This window comes from Indicator indicator, chromosome 28, assembly GCF_027791375.1.
Source record: "Indicator indicator isolate 239-I01 chromosome 28, UM_Iind_1.1, whole genome shotgun sequence".
Taxonomy (NCBI): domain Eukaryota; kingdom Metazoa; phylum Chordata; class Aves; order Piciformes; family Indicatoridae; genus Indicator; species Indicator indicator.
In genome coordinates this window covers 2524750-2551702 of record NC_072037.1, presented here as the reverse complement: position 1 = coordinate 2551702, position 26953 = coordinate 2524750, and the positions used below count along the sequence as shown (strand labels likewise).

Genomic DNA, 26953 nt, shown 5'->3' with positions numbered 1-26953 from the left:
GTTGTGGATGCCTCCTCTATGCAAGTGTTCAAGGCTTTGAACAACCTGGGCTAGTGGAAGGTGGGGGCTGGAACTGGATGATCTTTAAGGTCCCTTTCAGTCCAAACCATTCTATGACTTGTTCTGTCTGAAAAGGAAAGGGAGCAATGTGAAAGGAAGGGAGATGGGAATCCCAGAGGGTAGTGGGCACTGGGTTTCCACAAAGGCCTGGTGACTTTCCTGCTGCCTGACCTGCAGAGCCCCAAGTGAACATGCAGAGAGTGTTTTCAAGTCTAGGAGCATGAAGCTTCACAGCCTTTCTAGGACCCTTAGGAATAGCTTACAGAGTCCACAGAGTAGAAGCCCCTCTTCTCTATTACAGGCAGCACAAGCTAGTAAGGTCATCAAGCCCCTGCCCAGCTTGTGTGTACCAACAGAAGGCTGGGCTGGAAGTGACCCTGCAAGCACTTCATGTTCATGGTTTTTAAGTCCCTGCAGAAAACCAGAGGTCCTGAGGGTTGCTCTCAACAGCAGCACAGAGCAAGGCAATGTGCTCTCCCAGCAAGAAGCATGGCCAGCACGCCTTGCAGAGGACATGGCTTGGCTGTCAGAGCCACTGCCTGACTTGGTGGCCCAGTTTTCATACTGGCAGCCCAGCCTCTGAGTAAATCACCAGACAAGGACTGCTCACAGGTCAGTGTGGACCATCCTGATAGGTCAGACAAGCACCCTGAGACCTCTTGGCTCACAGCAGCCTCAGACTTGCTGTGACCCTAGCTGCAAATCCCTCCTGCAGCTCTTGCCTACAACAAGCTGCCCACGAGGGCTGGAAAAGGCCATTCCTGCTCATCATAGCCAAGCCCAGCTACCTCAGACTGAAGTTGTGCCCTGTCACAGCTCACATGGACCAAGGGCATTGCAGCACTGCTTTGCTCACAGTCATGAGAGCCCAGACCTCAGCCCTGTACTAAGCAGTGAGCCACAGAATGCAGCGAGCTCCATTCTCCACTCCATTAAGCAGAGAGATGCTGCAGGCAATCAGCAGTAGCTCTTGTTTGCAGATCTGCTCCTTCCAACCCACATTCTCCTTCCCCTAAAGAGAGAGAGGCATCTTTATGCCAACCATGAGATCCTCCATAGACAGGGAGTTTACCAGCAGGTTGACCATGCCTGGGCCAGCATCGTGGCCTGGATCAGCAAGAGTGTGAGCAGGGGGAGTAGGGAAGTGATCATGCCTCTGTGCTGGGCTCTCTTGAGTTGAATCCCCCATTACAGTGGGCAGGGAGTTGGCAGCAGCTTTTAAACTCTCCAGGTGGCAATGCTGCTCCTAAAGGCTGGGCTCCCATTTCCACACACTGACTGGTCCTGCTCCAATGGCAAAACCTGCAATTTCCCTTGTCCCTGCCTCCCTGTGAGCATGGGCAGGGCACTGTGTGACCAACACCCAGGTGCACGGAAAACAGCAATAAAAGCCACCTCAGCTCCCCCTGAGGAACACTTGCAGTGCTCACCCATCCTGCACGAGGGCAGGACATGGCAATGTGTCCCTGCAAGCCACACACAAGCCTTGGACAGATCCCAGATCCTAGCAGGGGAGATGCAGCATCGTGCACAGAATGCAGAGCTGTTCTGCCTGCCCAGCTGCATCTGCTGTGCAGCTCCAGCATCCCCAAGCAGCAAGGGGGACACAAAGCCCTTGGGAAACCACTCTTTGCCCCTGTTCCTCCAGCCCTGAGAGCTTCCAAGGAAAGACCCAGGCCATCTAATGTGCTCATTTCACTTGCAAGTTGATTTTGCCACAGAGGTTGCTGTTGGCAGCAGGCAGCGGTGAGAGAGCTTCCTCTGAAGGTGCAGTACCTGGGAGCAGCAGCTCCTTCTGAGAGCTGCTCTCTCAGCTGCTCCTGAGCCAGAAGCTTTGACAAACCAAGCTGTGGGCTGTACAGAGGCAAGAGCAGGTCAGCTGGAGTTCAGCAGGGCTCAGGGGGCCTCTGACAGCCCCAGCAGCAGGCTGCAGTGCTCCTGAGCTGGCTGGAGACACAGGGTGAGGGGAAAGGGCTGTGCAAGCCCCGAGCCCTCACCTCCCCGCTCCCAGAGGCCAGAACAAAGGCCACAGTGTGCTCGGCTGCTGAAAAGCTTTTCCTGAAGTTTACATGTGGCTAAAAATACCCTGAGAAAGTCATTAGGCAGCAGAGGCAGCTGGATTAGCAGGGTTCTGCTGTGGGGCCATACCTGCAGCAGCCTTTCCTCTAGATAGGCGCCCAGCCAGCAGAGATTGGCCACCCCCACACGGCCCTTGGAAGCATCCTCCCTAAAAATTCCTGAAGGGAACAGGAGCTGCTGCCCCAGACAGCCTGTGAGAAAACAAATCTAGACAGCAAGAGCAGCAACAACACGCTGAGGGTGGGAAAGAGTCAGCTTACAGTGCAAAGGGGAGTGACCTTGGAGATTTCCCTGGATGCAGTGGAGATTTGTTTGGGAGCAAATGGAATCTCCTGCTGACAGCTCAGCTGCTCCCCTCTGCTCCACACTTGGGCAGGGTGTTTGCTTGTGCCTGTGGATGTGGAAGAGGCCTGGGAAGACTCATGCAGAAAAGAAACACCTTGATCCAGGTCCCCAGGAAGTCTGGAGAACCTTCACTGTGGGGACAGGCTGGGAGAATTGGGGCTGTTCAGCCTGGAGAAGAGAAGGCTCCAGGGAGACCTCAGAGCAGCCTCCCAGTACCTGAAGGGGCTCCAGGAGAGCTGGGGAGGGACTTTGGACAAGGGCTGGGAGTGCCAGGATGAGGGACAATGGCTTTGAGCTGGGAGAGGGGAGATTGAGCCTGGAGATGAGGAAGAAATTCTTTAGAGTGAGGGTGGGGAGACACTGGAACAAGTTGCCCAGGGAGGTTGTGGCTGCCCCCTCCCTGGAGGTGTTCAAGCCCAGACTGGATGAGGCCTTGAGCAACCTGGGCTGGTGGGAGGTGTCCCTGCCCATGGCAGGGGGTTGGAACTGGATGAGCTTTAAAGGTCCCTTCCAATCCAAACTGTTCTATGATGTGTGGCCAGGGCCAGGCAAGGCTTCCCTGCACAGTCAGAGCCAAGCTCACTCAGCCACAGCTCAGGTGCTGAAAGGGTTTGGACTCTTCTGAGCAGTGCAGCTTCCTTGGCCAGTGCTGCCAAGCCCTTGTCCAGAAGCCAGAGGAAGTCACAAGACTTCCAAAGCCACCATCCAAGGGCAAGGGGAAGCTGCCTGCCCACACCCTGCCCTGCCAGTAGCCAGCCAAGGGCTGGGAAAGGTCCTCTGGCAGCCTCTGTCTGGGTGAGAGCAGGGCAGGGATGGGGTGCAGGAGGAACCAACCACACACTGAGCCCTACCTGCTGTGTCCCACTTAGGCTTCCCAGGGCTGTTCTGCAGCTTTCCCAGTTAGTGGCCCATGCAAATAGGCCACTCTGTACTGGTGGGACCATATCTGCCAGGGCTGCACGTTCACACCAGTGCCACCACAGGGTCATCTGCCAAACCTCTCCTCCATGGTTGGTTCCTCCATTGCCAGCATCTCCCTCCCTGGGGAGGTGGAAGCCGTGAGGCATCATAGCTGTCTCTCCAGGAGCTGACTACCACCATCAAGTCAGAACCTCCAAGCTGGTGCCAGAAGAGGGCTGGGAGATGCCTTGGGCAGTGATGCAGGAGCACGACAGGCTCAGACAAGCTCTGTTACTCACCCTGTGAAATCACACACTCTGGTGGGTTGGGAGAGGCAGCCCAGAGGTTGAGCACTCTGCCAGGCCAGGCAACATCACACCTCTCTGCCTCACCAGGCTTCACCCAGAGCTAGGCTGGGGCACACCAGATGAATGTTCTGTGCATCTCTCCCTCCACCACTGAAAAGGGAGGTGCTTTTTGCTCTGTATCCACAACAAACTGCCTGGAAGGTGTCCCTGAACCCCACCTGTCAAAGTGGGGGCCCTGTCCCAGGCTCCAGCATTCCCAGCCTGTACCCTGCAAGCAGAGCAGTGGCTGGGCTCCCTCCTGCTGCACACGTGGACACTAGAGCAGGAACAAGCTGCACCTTTGGAGTGCTCATTTTTTGGTTCCCCTAGCAGAGGAACAGCAGGCTGGGCCATATGGCAGCTCCTCTTGGGCTACTTAACAAGTGATGCATTAACTGTGCTGGCCAAATCATGTAGCACAGAGAGCTACCTGGGGCCTGCTGGTTCTTCTGCCATCACTTGGAGCAATGTAGTCTCCCTGCTGCCTAAAGCCCTCCTGCTCTCCCCCCTGGGGAAAGTGAGCTCCTCTGAAGCTGCCGAGCTAGGCTGGTAGCAGTGCTAATGACACACAGCTCAGGTATTCTCCTGAGGCTCTCCAGACAAGACAGGAAAGCAGCAGGTTTGTGTTTCCCACTTTTGGGTGAGGAAACTCAGAGCTCTGCCTCTGTACTGGGCTACAGTGCTGGGCCCTGCACTTGAGTCACAACACCACCATGAAAGGTTCAGGCTTGGGGCAGAGTGGCTGGAAAGCTGCCCAGGAGAGAAAGGCTCTTGGTCAAGAGCTGCTCAATATGAGCCAGCAGTGTGCTCAGGTGGCCAAGAAGGCCAACACAGTCCTGGCCTGGATCAGCAAAGGTGTGACCAGCAGGAGCAGAGAGGTGATCATGCCCACACCATGTCACACCTTGAGTACTGGGTTCAGTTGTGGAGCCCTTACTACAAGACATAGAGGGGTGGGAGCAGGTCCAGAGTAGGACAACAAAGCTGGGGAAGGGTCTGGAGAAGAGGGCTGGTGAGGGGCAGCTGAGGGACCTGGGGGTGTTCAGCCTGGAGAAGAAGAGGCTGAGGGGAGACCTTCTGGCTCTCTAGAACTCCTTGAAAGGAGGTTGGAGCCAGGTAGGGGTTGGTCTCTTCTCCCAAGTAACAAGTGACAGCATGAGAGGAAGTGGCCTCAAGTTCCTCCAGGGAAGGCTTAGGTTGGGCATTAGAAGAAACTTTTTCACTGAAAGGGTTCTCAAACACTGGAACAGGCTGCCCAGGGAGGTGGTTGAATCCCTATGCCTGGAGGTGTTGAAAAGAGGCAGAGATGTGGTGCTGAGGAACATGGGTTTAGCAGCAGCCATGGCAGAGTTAAATTATTGTTGGACTTAATGATCTTAAAGACATTTTCCAGCCCAAACCATTCTATGATTCTACAGAGTCCCAGTTCCCCAGCTACTGAACAAACTGGAACTCACTGGAGTCCACAGCCAGCACCCTGCTCACCCCTGCCTTCCTTATCCACTTCTGCAGCCCAAAAACTTGAGTATTCAACAGAAAAAAGCCAACCTCTTCTAGCTCACAGGAGGCTGTAACAGAGACATCAGCTGGGAAGCATTCATTTTGTCTGTGCCAGGGCACTTCAGGCAATGCTGAGCCACTGCAGCTTTAGCGTGAGGACTCCACTTCAGTCTCTGGTGGATTAAGCTAATAGAGGGGATTACAAACAGCCACAGAGGAGGGTAAACAGACACATGTGCTCCTGCCACCCCTGCCTGCTGCCGGCACAGTGCCTCAGGAGGAGCAGCAGAAGGGTAGAGGAGAGACCTGCCAGCATGCACAGCCAGACCTGCCAGGGGACGGACTCGGCGGGACAGGAGCTCAGTTTGGCTTTGCTGGGACAGGAGCTCAGTTTGGCTTTGCTGGGACAGGAGCTCAGTTTGGCTTTGCTGGGACAGGAGCTCAGTTTGGCTTTGCAGGGACAGGAGCTCAGTTTGGCTTTGCTGGGACAGGAGCCCAGTTTGGCTTTGCTGGGACAGGAGCTCAGTTTGGCTTTGCAAGGACAGGAGCTCAGTTTGGCTTTGCTGGGACAGGAGCTCAGTTTGGCCATGCTGGGACAGGAGCTCAGTCTGGCTTTGCAGGGACAGGAGCTCAGTTTGGCTTTGCAGGGACAGGAGCTCAGTTTGGCCATGCTGGGACAGGAGCTCAGTTTGGCCATGCTGGGACAGGAGCTCAGTTTGGCTTTGCTGGGACAGGAGCTCAGTTTGGCTTTGCAGGGACAGGAGCTCAGTTTGGCTTTGCAGGGACAGGAGCTCAGTTTGGCTTTGCAGGGACAGGAGCTCAGTTTGGCTTTGCAGGGACAGGAGCTCAGTTTGGCCATGCTGGGACAGGAGCTCAGTTTGGCTTTGCAGGGACAGGAGCTCAGTTTGGCTTTGCAGGGACAGGAGCTCAGTTTGGCTTTGCTGGGACAGGAGCTCAGTCTGGCTTTGCAGGGACAGGAGCTCAGTTTGGCCATGCTGGGACAGGAGCTCAGTCTGGCTTTGCAGGGACAGGAGCTCAGTCTGGCTTTGCAGGGACAGGAGCTCAGTTTGGCTTTGCAGGGACAGGAGCTCAGTTTGGCCATGCTGGGACAGGAGCTCAGTTTGGCCATGCTGGGACAGGAGCTCAGTTTGGCCATGCTGGGACAGGAGCTCAGTTTGGCTTTGCAGGGACAGGAGCTCAGTTTGGCTTTGCAGGGACAGGAGCTCAGTTTGGCTTTGCAGGGACAGGAGCTCAGTTTGGCCATGCTGGGACAGGAGCTCAGTTTGGCTTTGCTGGGACAGGAGCTCAGTCTGGCTTTGCAGGGACAGGAGCTCAGTCTGGCTTTGCATGGACAGGATCTCTCCCAGCAGTAAGCAGCCCTTCATCTGAGCAGAGCTGCACAGGGCACTGAGGGGTCATGGTCCCCAGCTCCTGCTCAGCACAGCACCTTGCTCAGACTGGATTTGCACGCACGCAAACACGCAGCAGAACAACCTCCAGCGCTCTGATGAGGTTACTGCTGCCCAGATAAACCTTTCCGTAGCACAGGAGGTGCAGGGAGAACAAGAAAACACAGCACAAAGCCCAGCACTGAGGCCAGGGTAAAGGCTCCACCACTTACAGAGCTGGGTCAGCATTTTTCAGTGACATTTGCAATGAATTAGCAGGACCTGGCAGTATGGCAACACTGCAGAATCCTCTGAGGATTAACAGTGATCTATTGAGGCAAGAACTGGGAAGTGCTGAGGAAGCTGTTGTGACCCAAGGCAATTGTAGCTCCTTCCATGTAGTTTTCCTGGTCTGAACCTGCAGTTACTGCTCCTGAGCATGGCAGCAAAGAAGCTGGACCCAGCACATCCTTATCGGCTCACCACTGCCCATGGGCACTCCCCTGCCCTCACCTGCCCAGGAGCACCACTCACTGCTTTGCTACCTCCTACTGACAGGGACTCCTGAGCATAGAACAAGAGACCCAAGCCTTTTGAGCAGGGCCTGTTGTGACAGGACAAGGGGTGATGGTTTAAACTGAAAGAGGGAGATTCAGACCAGAGAGAAGGATGAAATGTTTGCCACTGAGGGTGGTGAGACCCTGGCCCAGGTTGCCCAGAGAAGTGGAAGAAGCCCTATCCCTGGAACTATTCCAGGTCAGCTTGACAGGCTCTGAGCAACCTCCTCTAGTTGCAGATGTCCCTGCTGGCTGCAAGAGGAGTGGACTAATGACCTTTAAAGGTCCCTTTTAACCCAAACCATTCTATGATCCTAGGAAGTCTCTCAATGCCTCCTCAGTCAGGTCACCAAGCTTTCAAAATTCATCTGGAAACAGGATCACCACCCCCTGCCAACTGTTGGCTGTGAAGGTGTTGTGCCAGGCTGGCAGAGAACCACCCCAGGGAAGAGGTGCTGCACAGCTGCCCCTTTCTAGCTCTTTGTGCACAAAACCTGCCAGCAGAGGAAGCGTGTGGAGCAGCCCGGAATTCCCCGCAGCTCACTAACAAGCTGCCAAAAGTAAGGTCAGCTGGAAATCACAGCCAGCTCCCTGTAAGGGTTCAGCTCAGGTAGGGTTTAAAGGGAACAAACCAGCCCCCAAAAGTCCACCTGTGCCTGCAGCAGCCATCCACAGGGCTGTGTGTGCAGCCAGGTGTCCAAGGAACACAGCCCCCTGTGGGTATGGGCACATGATGGAACTGGGGCTGTTTAGCTTGAAGAGGAGGAGGCTGAGGGGAGATCTTATCAATGCTTACAAAGATCTAAGGGGTGGCTGTCAGGAGGATGGGGCCAGACTCTTCTCAGTGCTCCCCAGTGACAGGACAGGAGGTAATGGGCATGAACTTGAACATAGGAAGTTCCATCTAAACACAAGGAGGAATTTCCTGCCTGGATGCCTTCCTGTGTGACCTGCCCTAGGTGACCCTGCTCTGGCAGGGGTTTGGACTCAAGGATCTCCATAGGTCCCTTCCAACCCCTACCATTCTGTGATTCTGGGACCTGCTCCTCTCCCAGTGAACAAGGGCAGAGCTGCAGCAGGGAGGGGAGGAGCAGGAGGCCTCAGCCAAGCTGAATGACTCCATTATATTGGATCAAGAGAGGCATCTCTGTCTGAGAGCAGAGGGTACAAGCAGTGCTGTGCTGTGCTGGCTGGAACTGGGGCACTTGATCTCCTGCACTGCTGACACCTGGAGAAACCCAACACCCTCCCTCCACTGCAAAGTTCTTCCCACCCCTATTGCACTCCTTTGCAAAAAGAGGACCTAAGAAAATAAGCACCAGGGAACAAGTGTCCAAGTCAAACTCAGGCCAAGTAGGAAAAGCAAATCCTGCCTTGGCCTCCTCTCTGGTGGAGCCCACCACGGGCTCAGTGACCTCCCTGGTGCAGCACCTTGTCCTCCAGCCAAGAAGGGAGGTGAGGGGCTCCAGAGCAGCTCAGCACTGCCCTGCAGCTCTTCTGTAAAGAGCCTGAGTTCCTGAAACCTCTCCTCTGTGTGCTACTGCCAGGGATACAGCACAGACCCTGCACAACCCTCCAGCAGCTCCTGGGGCCCTGCTGCCTGCAGTGCCTGCTCAGCCCCAGCAAGAGGCTCCCAGAGCATGGACACAGCCCTGCTCAGGGGCAAGCACCACACCAGCACAGACACAACCAGGGTCCTCTGAGGCAAAGCCACCAACCTGAGCTACGCCAGCAGCAAGACTGAGCCCTCTGCACCCTAGATGTGCTCCAAGTGGGGTCAAGAAGAGAAATGAAGGATGAGGCCAGTGCCTTAAATAAGAGCCTTACGTAGCAAAGCAGGCACCTGGGTTATTTCAGGGCCTGTCTCCTTTCTCATACAACCTACAGCCTTAGAAAAATCCACACCAGTGTCTAATACCAGCAAGAGCTGATGCTCCAGAGCTGCCCCCTCACTCATCTCAATGCAAAGATGTGTGGGTGCAGTAGGTTGGCATCACTCCCCAACGCTTAAAGAGCAACCCAAGCCTCTGTAGCTGTGCAGAGCTCTTCTCCCCTCCCCCCACGTGTCCTCAGAGAGCACTTGGCTGGCTGTTTTCTACAGCTACTGCTCAGGATGTGGGAAGGCAGAGAGAGGTGGGGTGGTTTCAGGCTGAGCTTGTCTTCCTGCAGGTCACCACGGGTGCCAGCAGTTGCTGCTACTGGAGCTGCTCACCAGGGGTGGGCAAGATGGAGATACCTTGGCTGGGTAGCCCTGGGGATGCCTGGGTTTCACCTCTCAACCCCAGGTGATGCTATCAGGCTGGATGAGCCCTTTGTAAGAGTGCTGGGAATGGTGCCTGGCATCATCACCCTGCCCCCCAGCCTTGCCCCAGGGCACAGCCTGGCTGCTGCCCACCCCCAAGTACAGCAGGGACATGCTGTTCCCCCTTGGTGTGGGGTTTGTTTAAAGGCACAGGTTCAAGGAGAGGTAACAGCATTGCTCTAAGAGGGGAACACAGGAACACAAGAGTCCACTGAGGCAGAAGCAAATTCCTCCCCTTCCTCCTCCCATTCTCCATTAGTGCTGCTGGGAGGTGGGTAAGATGCTCCTGCAGCAGTGCAGAGGCAGCTCCATCCACCTGAACCACAGCCTCCCACAGTCCCTCCCCTCCCTCCTGCTGTTTGCTCTGCAGGGTGTGAGGAGGAAGGGGGGGCACAGCCAGCCCTCAGCTGAAGGCATCAGCAGGTATTCACCCAGGGGGTTCTCTGAGCTTTTACACACATGGCAGGACTGCCCCTTATGCCACCACAGCATTTGTCTGCAGCCACAGCACCACAGAATTCCAGCATGATGGAAAGGACCTCTGGACATCATTCAGTCCAACCCTCCTGCTAAATTAGGGTCACCCACAGCAGCTTGCCCAGGATCACAATGCCCAGGGGGGTTGGAAGCTCTCCACATAAGGAGACTCCACAGCCTCTCTGGGCAGCCTGCTCCAGGCCTCCAGCACCCTCACACCAAAAGTTTTCATACCTGTTCAGATGGAACCTCCTGGGTTCCAGTTTGTGCCCATTGCCCCTCGTCCTGTGCCTGGGCACCACTGGAAAGAGTCTGGCCCCATTCTCATGCCCCCCACCCTTGAGCTCCTGCTGGGCATTGATCAGATCCCCTCTGGGGCTGCTCTTCCCCAGGGCTTTCACAGCCTTTCCTCCTCACAGAGATGTTCTCCAGGACCCTCAGCATCCTTGGAGCCTCTGCTGGACTCTCTCCAATACTTCCATGTTTCTCTTGAACTGGGAAGCCCAGAATTTGACACAATACTCCACATGTGGCCTCACTATGGCAGAGTAGAGTGGGAGGAGAACCTTCCTCAACCTGCTAGCCACACTCTTCTTACAGCACTGCAGGAGACCATTTGCCTTGCCCACCAAGGCACATTGCTGGCTCATGGGCAACTTGTTGCCCACCAGCACTCCCAGGTCCTTCTCCACAGAGCTGCTTCCCAGCAGGTCAATCTCTCACCTGTACTGGTGGAACCTCTAACCTTTGCTTGTTGTTCCTGTGGTGCTTGCTGCTTTTCACCAGTGGATGGCCAGTGCTGGCCAGCAAAGGAGTCATGGGCTGGCCCTGTGCTCCTTTGGGGTCTTTGCTTGGGAAAGCTTCCAACTCCATCAGCTGACCTGCTCCCTGGGCTCCTGCCATCACCCAGAGAGCCCAGTGCCCCAAAAGCACAAGATTGCCTCAGGTTCTAGCCCCAAGCAGTGTCAGACCTGTGTGGAGAGGCACCTCTGCCACCCCAGAGGCAAATGCACCCCAAACTGCCTTGGTGCCAGATACTAGAGCAGCCCATTCCTGCCAAACATTCCTGGTCAGAGCCACGGGAGAGGGACAGCTCTGCTCTGAGCAGGCCAGGCACCGAGGGACAGCCCATCTGGCTGGAGCTCCTCCATGCTCTGTTCAGGAAAAGGGCAGCTGAGAGCTATTCCTGGGGAGCCTAAAACCCTGTGGCTGAGCCAGTGCCAAGCCTCTGCCCTGCTGCTGAGCCTGTCACACAACTCCCTTTGCCAGGCTGCCAGCAGACAGACAGACAGGGGCAGAGCCACGGAGCAGCAGGCTGGCTTGCCCCTGCTCCATGGGCCCAGACATGGATCAGTGTCACACTAAGGGCTGTGACAGCAGTTATCTCACTTCCCTGGCTGTGGGCTGGAGCCCTGCTAGCCCCCAGGGCTTTTGTTCCCATACCCACATGGGCCAGTGCAGCAGCAGCGAGGACAAGTTCAGAGCTGGCTCTGGGGGACAACTCAGATCCAAAGGCAGCATTGACACTGCCCTTGGCCACCCATGTCCCATCACTCACTCCCCTGTGTCCTCAGAGCATGGGAAGAGGGGTGTGGGATAAACATGGCAAGCCCAGGGTGGTAACTCCTCAGTCACACAAAAAGCAAATGCCCCATGGGTGCTGCCCTTGGCTGGGATCCCACCTACAGGGACCATCCACCCCCCTCCCTACTTCCCTGCAGCTGAGAGCTCTCAGTGGTTGTGTCCACTCTGAGGTGGAGAGCAGAAGAGCAGAGGCCATGGACTGTAAGTACCTGGCACACTGCCTCAGGCTGATTGCTGGTAGCTGGGACCAGGCTCTTCCCTGAAAGTGCAGTGTGGCTTTGCCAGGCAGGACAGCAATGACACTACAGCACCTCAGCTTTGGAGCACAGGATCCACAGTCCTCCAGGACAGATCTTCCATTGATTACATCTCTGACAAATCAGGAACTGCCATTTTTCACCTCATATGCCTGGAGCTGTGGTAACAACTCTGAAGACTTCAGCTGCCAGCTCCATGAGCAGCTCCGGTGCAGAGCACTTCAGCCCAGCCCTGCCACCCCAGCCCTGGGCACCTGCTCAAGCCTCAGGCTGGCAGAGTCTGCAATGCTGGCAGTTCACAGATAGCAGCACTGCACTGAGCCAGATAAACTGCCTGGGCCCCAAAAATTTGAGACCCAAAAGACTGGGGGGGTTTCCATTGACAGTTGAGGAGCTGGGGAACCACATTTTGGCTGTCGTCGTAATTCAGGCTTTCAAAAGGGATATGTCAGTCATGAAAGCATGCAGCCATCCATGCATTTTCCTTCCATCCTTCCCAATTCACACTGGTCCTAGTTGGCAAGGGGATGGCTCCCACAGGCCACCTCACAAGAACCAAGTGCTGAAGCAGCTATCCAAACCCCCCAGGGGCTGCAAAACCAACAACCAGCACACCCACCTCTTCCCACTCCCATTTCCTCGTTGGCTTTTGCCACTGCTCAGCTTTACCAGGACAGAATCAATCAGGTCAGGTTCTTTGGGGCTCTGAGCAACCTGCTGTAGTTGAAGATGTCCCTGCTGACTGCAGGGGGTTGGACTAGATGGCCTTTAAAGATCTCTTCCAACCTAAAGCATTCCATGATTATACAATATCACAGCTCTCCCTTGAATCATTAAATATTATTGTCCCTGCCCATGGCAGAGGGGTTGGAACTAGATGATCCTTGAGGTCCCTTCCAACCCTAACAATTCTATGATTCTATGATTATAAGCAGAACTTGGAAGGGTTTTCTACAAAGGCAAGTAGTGACAGGACAAGGAGCAACGGCTTCAAACTGGAAGATTGAGATTAGACATGAGGAAGAAATTTTTCCTCATGGAGGTAGTAAGGCACTGGAATAGGTTGCCCAGAGAAGCTGTGGAGGCTCCAGGCCTGGAAGTGTTCAAAGCCATGTTGGATAGGACCTTGAGCAACCTGGTGTAGCAGGAGGTGTCCTTGCACATGGCAGGGGGTTTGGAACTACATCTCTAAGGTCTTTTCCAACCCAAACCATTCTATGATTTTTCAGCACAGCTTCAGGTTTAAACCTCTCAACAAGCTCACAATCAGCCTCCAGCTCCCCACAATCAGCCTCCAGCTCCCCACTCATCTAAGCTTGTGATGGTTTGAAACTGTCTTTTTAATTTTTCCTTGCAAAGTTCAGAACAGAGAAAGTGAAAGAATGTAAATAAGTCACTATTGGGTGTAAGAAAGCAAAATAACGATTGTTCTAAACACTTCCATTGGATAGATAGAAATGTTTAAGAACTATTACCCAAAACAAAGTAGGCACTCTGCACATTCTGCGTTCGGCAGTGGGGGCAGCTGCTGGGCTGTCTGGCTGCTGTTTCTTCTTCTCTTCTGGCTGAAGATAACACACTGACCTTGGCAGCTAAGTTAACAACTTTCTGCTTAACTAACTCTGCTTCTCTGTCCAGGGGGGTCTGGGGGGGAAGCTCCTGGGAGAGAGAGGCCCCTTTGGAAGGGTCCCCTTGGGGGGGAAGCAAAGGGAGATCGATTGTGCTTTTCTGTTGATTGTATATATTTGTGAATGTTGTGAATTTTGTATATTTGTACATATTCATTGCATTTCATTGTAGATTTTAGACTCTGCTTGTAAATACAGCTTTTCATTTGCTTCTAGACTGAGCTAGCCTGGTTATTGTTGGTGCGGGGGGAATTTCAGCTCACACCGACACAAAGCTCAATGGCCTGCAGCACCTCATAAAGCCTCTGGGATTTTGCTACCCCAGCATTCACAGCAGTGCTTGCTGGCTGTGCTCAGCACCACATCCAAAACCAGGCAGGAGCCCTTCTCTTTGCCCTCGAGGGCAGTTTACCTCCAACTGGGCTCTGAGCCAGGCCAAGGGGAGAGCCAAGTCAGCTGTCTCCCTTCTCCAGGGCCTGAGAGCAAGCAGAGCTCTCGCCAGTTGCTGCAAGGATGAGGTCAGTCTCCCATCCACGCTGAAAGCTCTGCTTGAAAAATTGCTGAGCTGGCAGAAACTGCCACTTCAGTTTTACCCATTTCCTGTTATCACATAAAACAGGCTCAGAGGGCTGAGCTTCTGCTCCCCTGGGCTTCTGCCCTGCTACAGTCACCAGTACAACCACTGCCTTCAGCAGGTGAACACTGGCACGGCTTGATTTCCTGAGGAGCCAGGGCCCAGCATGAATTATTTGTGGTGAGGCTGACCTATTTACCAACAGAAAGGCAGCATTCATTCCAGCCCAGATTCCCCAGAGGCTGCTGGTATCACTTTACCCACAGGAGAACACAACCCATTGCTATCTCTGGACATCTCAGCTTGCAGGGGTGTGGTGGTACTGTCCCAGGCTGCTCCTGCCTTGCTCTCAGACGTTCTCTTGGAGGACAACTGACACTTCCACATCTCTTTCAGTTCAAACTACTCCTGGCCTGCAACTACCTGCAGCTGACCAGCTTTGATCAGTGTTTTGTCACCACCAGAGACAACAGACAGAGGAAGTGGAGCAGAGTGAATCCACAGGGCCTTGAAACAGCAGAGTTGCTGCTGGCAGCTCTGTTTCAGGCAGACCAGGGCCAGAGGATATGCAAGCAGTGGGGTGGCTGCCAAGTTCTGCAGCTATTCAGGATGCCTCTCTGTGCACAGCTCCTTCTAAGCTCTTGTAATCTCTAATATTGGCTCCTCTCCTCTGTGCACAGGCCAAAGCAGCCTGAGAAAGAGAATTTTGCATGGAGAAGATGCTGAAGCCTTGGTGACACACTTCTGCAAACCATGTCAGCATCCCAGGTCTCCACCTCATCTCTGTGGATCTTACCTTTGTCTGCCAGGGACAGTGTGCTGTTGAAGTACTGCTCCTCCACGGTCCACGCTGTGTCATTGATCTTGTTAGACACCCCACCGGACCCCACGCAGCTCACCTTGATGGCTGTTGAGAGAAAACACCCAGCCTGAGCACTGGGACCACACAAACCCCAGGGGCAGCCTTGCTCCAGGTACCACACAGGGCTTTGTGCAGGAGCAGTGCCTCACGAACACACACAGAGGATGGAGAAACAGAGCAGAGGAGTTAGGCCATGCTTTCATTTCGGAAGCAGGGGTTCCCCTTCCTCTCTGCACACTCCCTGCTCCCCCAGATGTTGAAGCCCTGGAGCTGTCCTCCTTGCACTGTGAGAGCCCTCAGCAGTGATTCCAGCTCCATGAGAGGTAACCTTCTCTAGTTTCCTGCCAAATGAAGCACTGTCCCTCCCAACCTGTGGATCAGCCTCGACACTTGGGCTGACAGCAGAGACACTCTCCTGTACACCTTGGTCAGACAGGGATGAATGGCAGAGAGCTCTGCTGTCCCCCACCCCACAAGGAGCCAAGCAGCCCACTGAGCATCCCTCTATCCCTGGGAAGAGAAACATACTCAGCACCGAGTCCATTGGCCAGCTGGAAGGGGTGCACAGCCCTGTCTGCAGCAGCAGCAGAGAGCTGGAGCCCCCCCAGTGCAGTCTGAATGAGCTTGGCTGCTGCTCAAGTTCCCAGCCCACCACCCTCACAGGACATCCCCAGCCCCTGGGAGCAGCTCTACTTCAAAGGATTGCAGCAGAAGCACTTTGCCCATTAACACTTGGCCTGCATCAGGACCTCCCATCACTGCTTCTCAGCAGCCAGACACCACTTCAAGCCAGAGGCTTCCTCCTCCTGCTAGAGAAACAGGGCTCATAGCAAGGTCTAGAAGCGCCTGAGATGACACCCAGCCCTCCCAAAACAAGGAGAGCAATCTGAGTTATGTCTGTGCCTTTGCCTTGGGAAAGTCACCCCAGAGCTCACCCTGCAGCATGGCTTTCAAGATGAGCTACTCACAAGACATTTCCAGTTAGCCTTGGCCAATCCCTGTCGTGAAATCAAGCTTTGATGTCAACACTGGGCCACAGAGATAGACAAACATGACAGACTGGCCTTGCTGCACAGCAGGAGAGGAGCTGTGCTGCTACCCCCACGCAGGGAGGATGCAGACAGACCTGTCGTGGCACAAACCGGGCCCCTGGGGTTGTCCCAGTCTGAACATCTCCTGTTCTAATTCTCAACAGGTTTTGCAACAGCTTCAATGGATCCCACAGAACTCCTCACTGGGTCTGCCAGGTGAGTATCTCTGCTGGCAGGAGCTACCAGAGAGACTCCTCCTGTTTCACCCATCTGCTCCCTCTATTCAAGCTGTGTCTCATAGGAAGCATCTCCCTGGCAGGCAGGTGGCCAATTTGCCTTGGCTTAAGACCTCTCCCCCTCCCTGCTCCACAAACCTCCTCAGCCACACTGACCTCACCACCTCCACCCATCTACCTCCAAACATCAAGGGCTGCAAGTGATGCTGCTTGCAACCACCTTGAACAGCTCTCCAGAGCACCTGCCTGGCAAGTATGACCTTGTCCTCCACACTGACTCAAGACAGGGAGGAAATAATACAGCCAAGTCCAGCCCTCTATTCAGAAGGAATGTGTAGTTCTTACCCCAGTCCCCTTACTTCAGGGCTTGAGGTCTCTAATCCCACAATGGAGAGCAGCCTCCCTTCAACAGATCTCCTGCTGTACATTCATAGCCTGACCATGACTTTGAACACCAGAGCCCATTGCAGTCAAAGCAGTTTTATACTCAAGGACAAAGGATAAACATCTTCAGATGCCAACTCTCATTAGCCACCCATCAATCCAGGAGCAGGGCCAACACATCAGCCTGCTCCTGTGTGTCTTGTGATGTGCCTCAGCACCTCCAAGGCAGGGGGAGAACAGGCGAGCATGGCCTGTGATGGGAACTGCCCATACCACAGCACACCTGGTCTGAGCAGACACAGATCCCCTCCTGAAGCAAACCACCACATGGAACCCCCCTGCTTCCCACCAGGTGACATCCAATCCTCTCTTTTGCCATATGGCAGAGCCAAAACCACATAAGGGTTTCAGCATCAGGAACAGGGAGTGGTTTCAGCAGGGTGGTATCCTCCACACATTGGTACCAGCTCGGATGCTCCCACCTCAGACACACTGCTCTGCCCCTGGGCTCACAACCAGCTTGTCCCACTCCTGTGGAGCACCTCCACTATGAAGATAGGCTGAAAGAATTGGGGCTGTGCAGCCTGGAGAAGGCTCCAGGGAGACCTTAGAACTGCATTTCAGTATCTGAAGGGGATCTACAGGAAGGCTGGGGAGGGACTGTTCAGAAGGGCCTGTGGGGATAGGATGAGAGGCAATGGTTTGAAACTGGAATAGGGGAGATTGAGGTTGGACATCAGGAGGAAGTTCTGCACAATGAGGGTGGTGAAATACTGGAACAGGTTGCCCAGGGATGTGGTTGAGGGCCCCATCCCTGGAGACATTCAAGATCAGACTTGATGTGACCCTGGGCAGCCTGATCTGGTTGGAGGTGTCCCTACTGACTACGGGGGGGTTGGACAGGATGACCTTCGAGGGTCCCTTCCAACCTGATGCAGTCTGTGAAGCTGTAAAATTCAGATGGGTCTGGGCTTGATTTGACATGGACAAACTACTCCACTCTGACATTTTCATATGGGAGATGCAAGTGAGCAAAGCCCAACAAAGAACTGCAGAAGATTCCCATCCCTCAGGAGCAGCAGCCCCTGAACAGGCTCCCCTCAGCCTCCCTTCAGCACAGCAGTTTATAGCTCACCACCATCTGTTGTGATGCCCAGACAAGGGCCTGTTGGTCTAACTCAAGCCTCTTGCTGCATTGCAGAGCTGAGGCAGCTCCTGCTGTGGCAGGTGGGTGGCACCTTCAGGCACACACCCGTTGTGGCCCATCTCCCTTCCCATGGCACACAGACACAGCAACCAGAGGTTTGCAGCCTGACACTCTGGGCTGTGATGGTGGAAGCCCTGCAGCCCACCATCAGGGGCAAAGTCAGACCACAGCTGCAAGTCTCACTGCAGCTGGTTGAGGAGGTCTCCATCACAGGCACAGGAGTTCTGAGGCTTCTCAATTAACCACTGACATCTCAAACCGGGGTGGTCACAGCCAGCCTGTGCCTACAGAGTAGGACAGTTCCTGGAGGGAACTCCAGGGCTCTCAGGGGTCCCAGTCCTGAGGGTAGCTCTCTCTGCCACATTCCTGACCATCACACACCTCAGCTTGCAATTCCAGGTATGTGATGGCAACAGGAGGGGCAGAAAAAGTAACATTTTAAGCCAAAAAGCTTGAAGGCAATTTCACAGCAATAAAGAAACTCTCCCTGTTCCTCCAGGCTCTCCCAAGCTGCCAGCACAACATTACCAGGCACACCAAGTCACCAGGGCAAAGCTCAGAGCAGTTCAGGTGACAGAGGATTTGTTATGGAGCATCTTCTCCAACCTACTCCAGAAACACGAGCTCCCCACACCTCCTTTGGGAAGAAACAGGATGGCAGCAGACACATTGCCCTGTGGCTGAGAACAGGGCTGTGGCTGGATATGGGGATCTCCTATCCCCGGCCCCTGGAGGAGCCAGCAGATCCTCAGGCCTCCACTGAAGGGGTGATGCTGGGGCCACAGGCCCAGGGCAACCAAAGAACCCCCTCAGTTTCATCCCCCCAGCCAGAGCAGGGAAGCCAGGCAGCTGCTGGGCTCCCCTTCACCTCAGGTTGTTCAAGAGGTTTCAGAGGCACCCAGTTCAACAGGTCAAACCATCCATCTGATTTCTAACCAGGTTTTGGAGAAGCTAACCATGAAGTCAGCCCCTCCACAAGCATCCCACGGGCAGAGGATGGTACTGGGGACTTGCCCAGCTGAGGTGTATGGCACAGTGCAGGTGATGAACGCCACTGGGGCAGCTGCAGCTTAAACCAGCACCAACAGGACAGGTCTGGCAAACTGGGACCATCGGAGTGCTGCAACTGGAGCCACCTGATGTGCAAAGCTTGTTGGCCTGACTGCCAGGAAGTGAAATGCACAGTCTGACCCTTTGCATGGAAATCTCTGTGCCAAGCTGGAGACAGAGCAAATAAGGAAAGTTTCTACATCAGAACAGGCCAGGTTCAATTATTGGAAACCCATTAAAAACGCCTCTGGAATCCAGTGCTACCAGTGGCCCCAGTTACCATGCTCCAGTTCCCTGTTTACTCAGGCTGCTTTGAATAAATACAGGAAAAAAAGGGGAAAAAAATAAAAGTGGAAGGGGGAGGCAAAGAGCAGCAAGCAGAGAAGAAATTAATCACAAAGCCAGGCAGAAGACAAGAGCCCTTCACCCCTGCAGCCCCCCAGGGACTGTGGGCAGCCTCCCAGGCAGCCAACGCACTGCAGCCTGTGCCAAGTGCTGGAAATCCAAGCAGACAGCTCAGCCCTATCCATCTCTGCACAGAGCAAAAATAGAGATGCCAGGAGCTGGGCACGTCTGCCTTCTTCCAAGGTGACTTAAGGAGAGCAGCCATAAACTTCAAATTATTTTTCTGGTGGCCCTGTGAGTTGCTCTCCTTGGTTGAGAGGAGAGCAGAGGACACACAGCCCCCTCCTCTGCCAGCAACCAGGCTCTATGTCCATAACACTGCCTCCAAAATCCAGGCATGTCCTGAGCAAGCAGAGAGTCCCCAGTCACCCTGCTCCCAGCTGCAGGGCTGGCCCCAGTCCCAGGAGACCTCCCCTGGCTTCAAGACCCATCTGTGTGGGGTGGGGGCAACAGACAGCAGTGGAGGGAAGGGGATGCTCACGGCTCAGCTGGTTGGGGTCAGGAGGGGAATCACAGAATGATAGGGTTGGAAAGGACCTCTGGAGATCTAATGCAACCCCCCTGAAAGCCTGGGAGGGGTGGCTGTTGCATTTGGCAGCAGCTTATGCAGGACAAACAGAGCATCCTGTCAATGCCCTTCCTGCAGAAGGCCGGCCAAAGAGCTGGGGACCGAGCTCTGAACCTGCACCTATGAAGCCTCCTTGAGCCAGCCCATGGCTCTGCCCTGCCTGCTGGACCCAGGGGCTCCAGCTGCCCCTGCTGCAGGGAAGGGGGTGGCCAGCCCTGCGTGCATGGGACAAGACAGAAGGCAAAGCTATCCTGTGGCTCTGCAGTGACCACATGCAGCACAGGGGACTGGGGCACACCTACCTTCCAGTGTCTGAAGGGGGCTACAAGAAAAGCTGGGGAGGGACTTTTGACAAGGGCTTAGAGTGACAAGATGAGAGCGAATGGATTGAATGTGGAAGAGGGGAAGAGGAGATTGAGACTGGAGATTAGGAAGAAATTCTTTAAAGTGAGGGTGGGGAGACACTGGAACAGGATGCCCACAGATGTTGTGGATGCTTCCTCCCTGGAGGTGCTCAAGACCAGGTTGGGTGAGGCCTTGAGCAACCTGGGCTGGTGGGAGGTGTCCCTGCCCATGGCAGGGGGTTGGAACTGGATGGACTTTAAGATCCCTTCCAACCCAAACCACTCTGTGATTCCTAACAGGCTCAGAGGGTACCTGAGGACTGAGGAACCCTTTGGAAAACACATGCACACTTGGATCCAGGTAACAGAGGAGTGGAAGGGAAGAAAGTGCTGTGGGAGACAAGCAAGAGAAGTGTTCATTTTATGGAAACCAAGCATGGGAAGCCACAGCCTCCTTTCCCCACTCCCCTCCACCCAAGCCGTGGCAGAGGCTGTCACCACATTTTAATGAGACTCCCTCAAGCTTGTTGTCTGCATGCCCAGAGCTGCAGGGACCCAGAGCACCCCACCAGCTGGGAATGAGATGCCATCCCCTCTACCTGCCCCTGCATGCCCCAGGGGCCAGAAGGAGCCCCAGGAGAAGGGGATGATGGATCACCCTGAGCCCAAATCACTCCCCAGCCAATGGCAGTGGGGACCTGCCCTTGCCTGAGCAATGGGCAGCTGCAGCAGGAGGAGGCCACCTCCACACACAGCACCACAGCTCCACCTCTGAGTGAAACCTCTGGGTTCAATAAAGATCACCAGTTTTGGTATGTCCTGAGATCTTCTGGCCCTGTAAAGCCCCTGCCCTGGATCTGGATGATGAGTTTGGGGTTACCCACACTGCCCACGAAGCAGATCAGGTGGTGCTGGGGAAATGGAAAGTCTGAGAGACAGCAAGACCCACAGACAGAGCAAGCTACTCTCAACCAGTTTGTGGAGGAAAGCTTAGTGAAGAGTGGACACCAAGGAAGCTGAGATACCAAAGAAGGGCAAGATGAAGCCTTTGTACTCATGGTCTTTACACAGAAACACCCCAGTACAACCTCAGGCACAAAGGGCTGATGTCCTCTAAGCAGGGAGGCTGCAAGCTCACAAGCTGCTCCCTCAGCACCCAGCCCTCATGCACAGATATACTGAGACACTGCTAATTAAACCAACAGCTCCTGATTAATGCTCAGTTGTGCCCAGCCTGCTGGGTCCATCCTGTCAGTTCAGCAGACACAAACAGTCTGGGGCATTGCACGAGCCAGCGAGGCAAGAGCAGAGCTTACACAGAATGCTGGAGGCAGCAGTAGTCTCGGCACGAGGTTCAGGATTGTCTGGGGAGGATTTATCTTCTTCCTTCCACAGAGCCCAGCACATGGGCAGGAAGGAGATGAGCTGTCTAGAAGAGTAGATCAAGCTTTCCATCTCTACTCGAACCCAAGCCTGTAGCTGGGCCCTGGGAGGTGACTTGTCTGGAGCTGACACACCGAGCAGCATCTCCCACACCAGCAGCAGCCTCCAGCAACTGGAAGCGTTGACTGCTGCTCCCCATGACCCAGGGGGACATGGCACCTCCCTCAGCCTGCCAGCCCCTCACACGACTCACACCCAGTGCAGCTCTATGCTCAGAGGCTGCAGACAGGCTCACAGTTGCTGCAGTCTGACCTCTCTGTGTCCCTGTCCTGCTGCCTGCAGGCGATGCTCCTGCCACGCACAAGCTGGGGCTCAGGGCCACCCCACAGCCTCCTCCCTCTGCAGTGGCACAGACTTTAGCATCAGTTGCCCTCCAGAACCAGGACCTGCTGCTCAGCCATTCCTTCCCCAGGTCAGCACTTGCCCTCTGCACCCTGCAAGAGGCTGCATCAGCCCAATCACTCATGGCAGTGGAAGGGACAGTCCCTGACCTTTCCATGAGCTGATTTCCAGGATGGCAGAGCCCTACAAGCCCAAGCTCAGCAAAGCCCATCCTAAGGACTCAAAGTGTCAGTTCTCCCTGACTGCAGCAGCAGGGTTGTATTAGCAACAAGGCTGTGAAGTGAAGGCAAGAGGACCCAGCTGGGTCTTCTGCACAACCTGGAGAAAGCCCAGATTCACCCCATGCTGCAGGAAGGCTGAGCCAGCTCCTCCACACAGCCTGGAAGAACTCCTCTTGTAACAACACAGGAGTGACAGCTCTGCTGCAAGGGCAGTGTGACCCACAGCCACTATTCTCTGGGTTATTTTAGCCATTATATTATTAAGTGTCCAGCCCAGGGAGAGTCACATTTGTGCAGTTAGGGTGGGCACAGAGCATGTCCCCTCAATTGCAGAAGCCTCCATCTGGAGCCTGGGCAGGTATGTGCCTGTAGAAAAGCAGAGCAGCAAATCCTCCCTGAGTCCTTTCCAGGCAGGTTGATCCTCTCCCCATTGCAAGCACTCTCTGACATCAGGTTGAGAGCCAGAGCAAAACCTACATTTTGCCAGTTCCTCTCTGTGTCAGTGTGAGCTGAAATTCCCCCCCGCTGACAATAACCAGGCTAGCTCAGTCTGGAAGCAAATAAAAAGCTAAATTAAAAATCAGAATCTACAATCTATGATGAAATGCAACAAATATGTACAAATATACAAAATTCACAACACTTACAAATATATACAATCAACAGAAAAGCACAATCAAGCTCCCTTTGCTTTCCCCCAAAGGAGACCCTTCCCAAAGGGGCCTCTCTCTCCCAGGAGCTTCCCCCCCAAGCCCCCTTGGACAGAGAAGCAGAGTTAGTTAAGCAGAAAGTTGTTAACTTAGCTGCCAAGGTCAGTGTGTTATCTTCAGCCAGAAGAGAAGAAGAAACAGCAGCCAGACAGCCCAGCAACTGCCCCCACTGCCGAACGCAGAATGTGCAGAGTGCCTACTTTGTTTTGGGTAATAGTTCTTAAACATTTCTATCTATCCAATGGAAGTGTTTAGAACAGTCAGTATTTTGCTTTCTTACACCCAATAGTGACTTATTAGCACTCTTTCACTTTCTCTGTTCTGAACTTTGCAAGCAGAAATTAAAAAGACAGTTTCAAACCATCACACTCTCCAAAATCAGGGGTCAACCTAACAACCCAAGGGAAGAAAGCCAACTCCCGGGCTGCTGGCAGAACATGCTCCTGTTCAAACGGAAGGCTTTTCTCTCCCTGGTGGAGCTGACAGGTTTATTTATAGCATGGCAGTGCTCTATCAGCCTGCTGGCTGCCCTCAGAGGGAGAGGGTCATCTCCAACATCTGGAAGGCAGCCCCCGGCTGAGCACGTTTAACAAGCCTGGCTCTGCGCACGGCTGCCGGCGGAAAACTCGGCAGCAAACGAGGCCCCACGGGCTGCAGGAGGGGCACCAGCACGTGCCACACTCTGTGCCTTGGATCTGCCAGTCCTGTGCCAAAGGCACACGCAGCTCCTTACTAACAGGCTGGGAGAGTTGGGGCTGTTCAGCCTGGAGAAGAGAGGGCTCCAGGGAGGCCTTAGAGCAGCCTGCCAGTACCTGAGGGGGCTGCAGGAGAGCTTATGGTGCCAGGAGGAGAGAGAGTGGATTGAAGCTGGAAAAGGGGAGATTTAGGCTCAAGATTACAAAGAAATCCTTTACAGTGAGAGTGGTGAGACACTGGCACAGGCTGCCCACGGAGGTTGTGGACACTCACTCCCTGGGCTGTTCAGGCCAGGTTGGATGAGTCCTTGAGCAACCTGGGATAGTGGGAGGTGTCCCTGCCCACGGCAGGGGGCTTGGACCTGGATGATCTTCAAGGTCCCTTCCAACCCAAACCATTCTGTGAATCTATGAAATGCTGCAGCCCAGGCTGGGCCTCAGACAGGCAATATCCCTCCATGGTGGCAATGGAAGAAAACGGAAAGGAGAAAGTGGTACCTCAGCCAGTTCTGGGAGCCCAGACTCTTATCCCATCCTAACGAGGTGGCACAGCCCAGCAGAGCTGCACCACAGAGCCTGCGGCCACACACAGTCAGGGGTTGGCAATGCCAGCCCTCAGGTCCTCACCTAAGACGAGCAACTGTGCACCACCGTAACCAGCTGAGGGCTCAGCCTCTCCCTCCCAAGCCAGAATGGCAGATGCAGACATCCTCAAGTGCCAGGAAGAGCCAGATCAGACAGGAGGCACTGAGGCAACATTGGCAAGGAGAGGCAGCTCTCAGCTCACTACCAGTATCTCCATGCCAGCCACCCACCTCAGCCACACTGCCAGCATTCACAGCCTCCTCTCTAACATCCATCCCTCGAGTATCTGAGGGGAAATGCAGAGAGGCTGCAGAGGAGCAGAAGGCTGGAGGAGATAGTGGCAGTGTTTCAGGTCCATCTTCAACTCCTCTGCCAAGGGAAGCCAACTTTCAGTCTCAAGAAACTTCTTTCCTTTCTGCTTCTCTGGACAGCAATGGAGAGGGGGAAGCTCTGTCCTCTGTGGAGATCAGCATGCCTGTTCTCCTTGAGAGCTACGCTTGAGACTCACTTCTGGTCACCCCATCCATGAGAGCCAGCTGTGATCTTACAGATGGATGGGACCAAGCTTCATGCAGGGCTTGCAGCAGGAGTCACACCTTGGCTAAGAGCAGCTCAGCTTCTTACCCAGCAGATCCCAGCAAGTAACACAACCTCTGTCACTGCTTCCTCCTCATCCTCCTTTCTGTCCAGGGCTCAACACATCTTGCTACAGTCCAGCTCCTGTCCCTCCCTCACCCCACTGCCCAGGGCAGTTCCACCAGCTCTGTGGGGTCCTGCCTGCCAGCATGGGCACGTCTGAGCAGCAGATGTTGCCAGCTTGGTCCAGAAACATCTCATATGTAGGATCTTAGGGAGGACTAGGAGAGTTTTACTCACAATCCAAATGTACTGTCATCCTTCTCAGGGGACCTGGGCAATTCAAACCTCCTTTGTGAGCATGGGACAACCTGCATTTAAGAAAGCTACACTCTTCAAAGTAGAACCAGGCTACACAGACACACGTTTGGCCCCTAGAAGAGCCCTGTGGGAGGGGAATGCAAGCCCCAGATGCCCAACGTGCAGCCAGACAAGTGGAGCAGGGCCAGCAGCTCACCCCAGCTATTAGGAATGCTGAGGGATGCCAGGAACTGCCAGCACTCAACACTTCAGCCAGCCAGGGACCACAGCCACCCTTCCTCAGGCTGTGCAGCACTGACACAGAAGAGAGGAACCTCTTTTTTTATAGCTCACCCAGACTGAAATAGGTTTCCACCCAGCACTTAGCACTACTTTAGGCAAAGCAGTTAGGATATTCCCGTACACTTCACTTGGTTGTCTAAAAGAAGGAAGAACTGGGCAAGAAACCCCACCACAACCCCACCACAGGTCTCAGGAGGCATTTGCTGGGTGCTTTAAGAGCAGTCAGATCCATGCTGTAACAAACTGCCTCTTTGAACTCCTTAACAAACTCCATTGTGCTTTCCCATGAAGCGCACAGCCAGGCACCTTCTCCCACCAGGCTGGCAGAGCAAGCTGGCGATTCACCCAGCACAAGAGCAGCCAGGGAGGCTGAGCTCTCTGATGTGCTGGGAACACACCTCTGCTTGTGACCACTGCCAGCTCTGCTTTCTTCCCACACCCCAGAGCAGGTTCCACGAGCTCTCCCCCACAGACAGCCCTTCCGTTGTTCCCCGCCGCAGGAGCATCGCCCTCCACGCTGGGTGCGAGAGCCACTGCAGGCAGATAAACAGCCACTGATCAGGTTGCTCTGCTTACCACAAAGAGCTCGATTCACCAGAGCCTACTCCCTTTTCAGGCTCTTTCTAAATAAAGGCTTCAAAGACTTCTGGAAATTCACGCTTAACAAGCTTACTGTAATGCCAGAGAGCAAGGGCTCCTGTGGGCCCGGCTCTGCTGCGGGACTGAGTCACACTCATTTTCTTCTGAGACTCTCAGATACACTTCTCCAGGAGTTAGGGCTAGAACAAGTCCTGCTGGCTGATGCTCGTTTTGGCAGATCCTTGCTGCCACCCACAACACAGCCTGCCCCAGCTCTCCTGGTCCTCCCAGCAACAGTCAGCCCTGCAGATGCAATGCAGATGCTCAGGAGAGGAGGTGATTTTCCTGCATCTCCTTCTGGGACTCAAGAGATTCTCCTGGCCATGAACTCCCCAGCACTTGCTCCCCACCATCAGAGAGGACCACTCACCAAGTCAGCTCACCCAGGAAAAGGCTGTTTCAGGTTGGACACCCCCAGCACACACTGAGAGGATTCAGCTCAGACAATTCTGCCAGACCCAAGCGTCCTGAGCAAGCCTCTGCCTCCAAGGCCCTGAGAAGGACTAAAGCAGTGAGTTGAGGACTTCTCAGCAATCCTGGAACACCAGTTCTGGTGTGAAGGCTGGAGCCCACATAGAGGGAGAGGACACAAGAGCACAGGCGACAAACAAACTGCACTCAGGCCCCGCTGCTCCGCTTCGCTCCGGGCATGGAACTCAGAAGTCAGCACCTAGAATATGCTGAGACACCTCCAAATGATTTAGTGCTGCTGCAGCTCCCAAGCACGAGCCTGGAGCCAGCTCACCCTCTCCAGGAACAGGCACTTGAAACCTTCCATGCTAGAAGAGCCTTATTTCTAAGCAGGAAAGCAACACTGCATTGAGTGCCTCCTAGTTGCGCCCAGGACCGGCAGGGGCAGGCACTCTGGTGGGGAGGCAGCAAAGTGCAGCGTGTGGGCTCCCAGACACCTCGCCTCACCTGCTCCCTGCTGAAGATTTCACACACTACACTGAGCTCTGGGGCAAGGCTTTCACACATCTCAGTCGTCAGGAAATCCCCCAGCACCAGTGTCTTTGGAGGAAGCAGCCAGAATCCACTTCACTCTGCACAAGGG

The 26953-nt window shown here is 54.5% G+C and overlaps 1 protein-coding gene across 1 annotated transcript in view; it reads right to left on the bottom strand.

The window, feature by feature from the left end:
* Positions 1-26953, bottom strand: part of ARRDC1 (arrestin domain containing 1) — a 46210-nt gene that overhangs the window by 7377 nt on the left and 11880 nt on the right. Inside the window, exon 2 of the mRNA XM_054393555.1 lies at positions 14795-14905. Within this exon, the coding sequence (XP_054249530.1) occupies positions 14795-14905 (111 nt within the window). The remainder of the gene's footprint in view (positions 1-14794; positions 14906-26953) is intronic.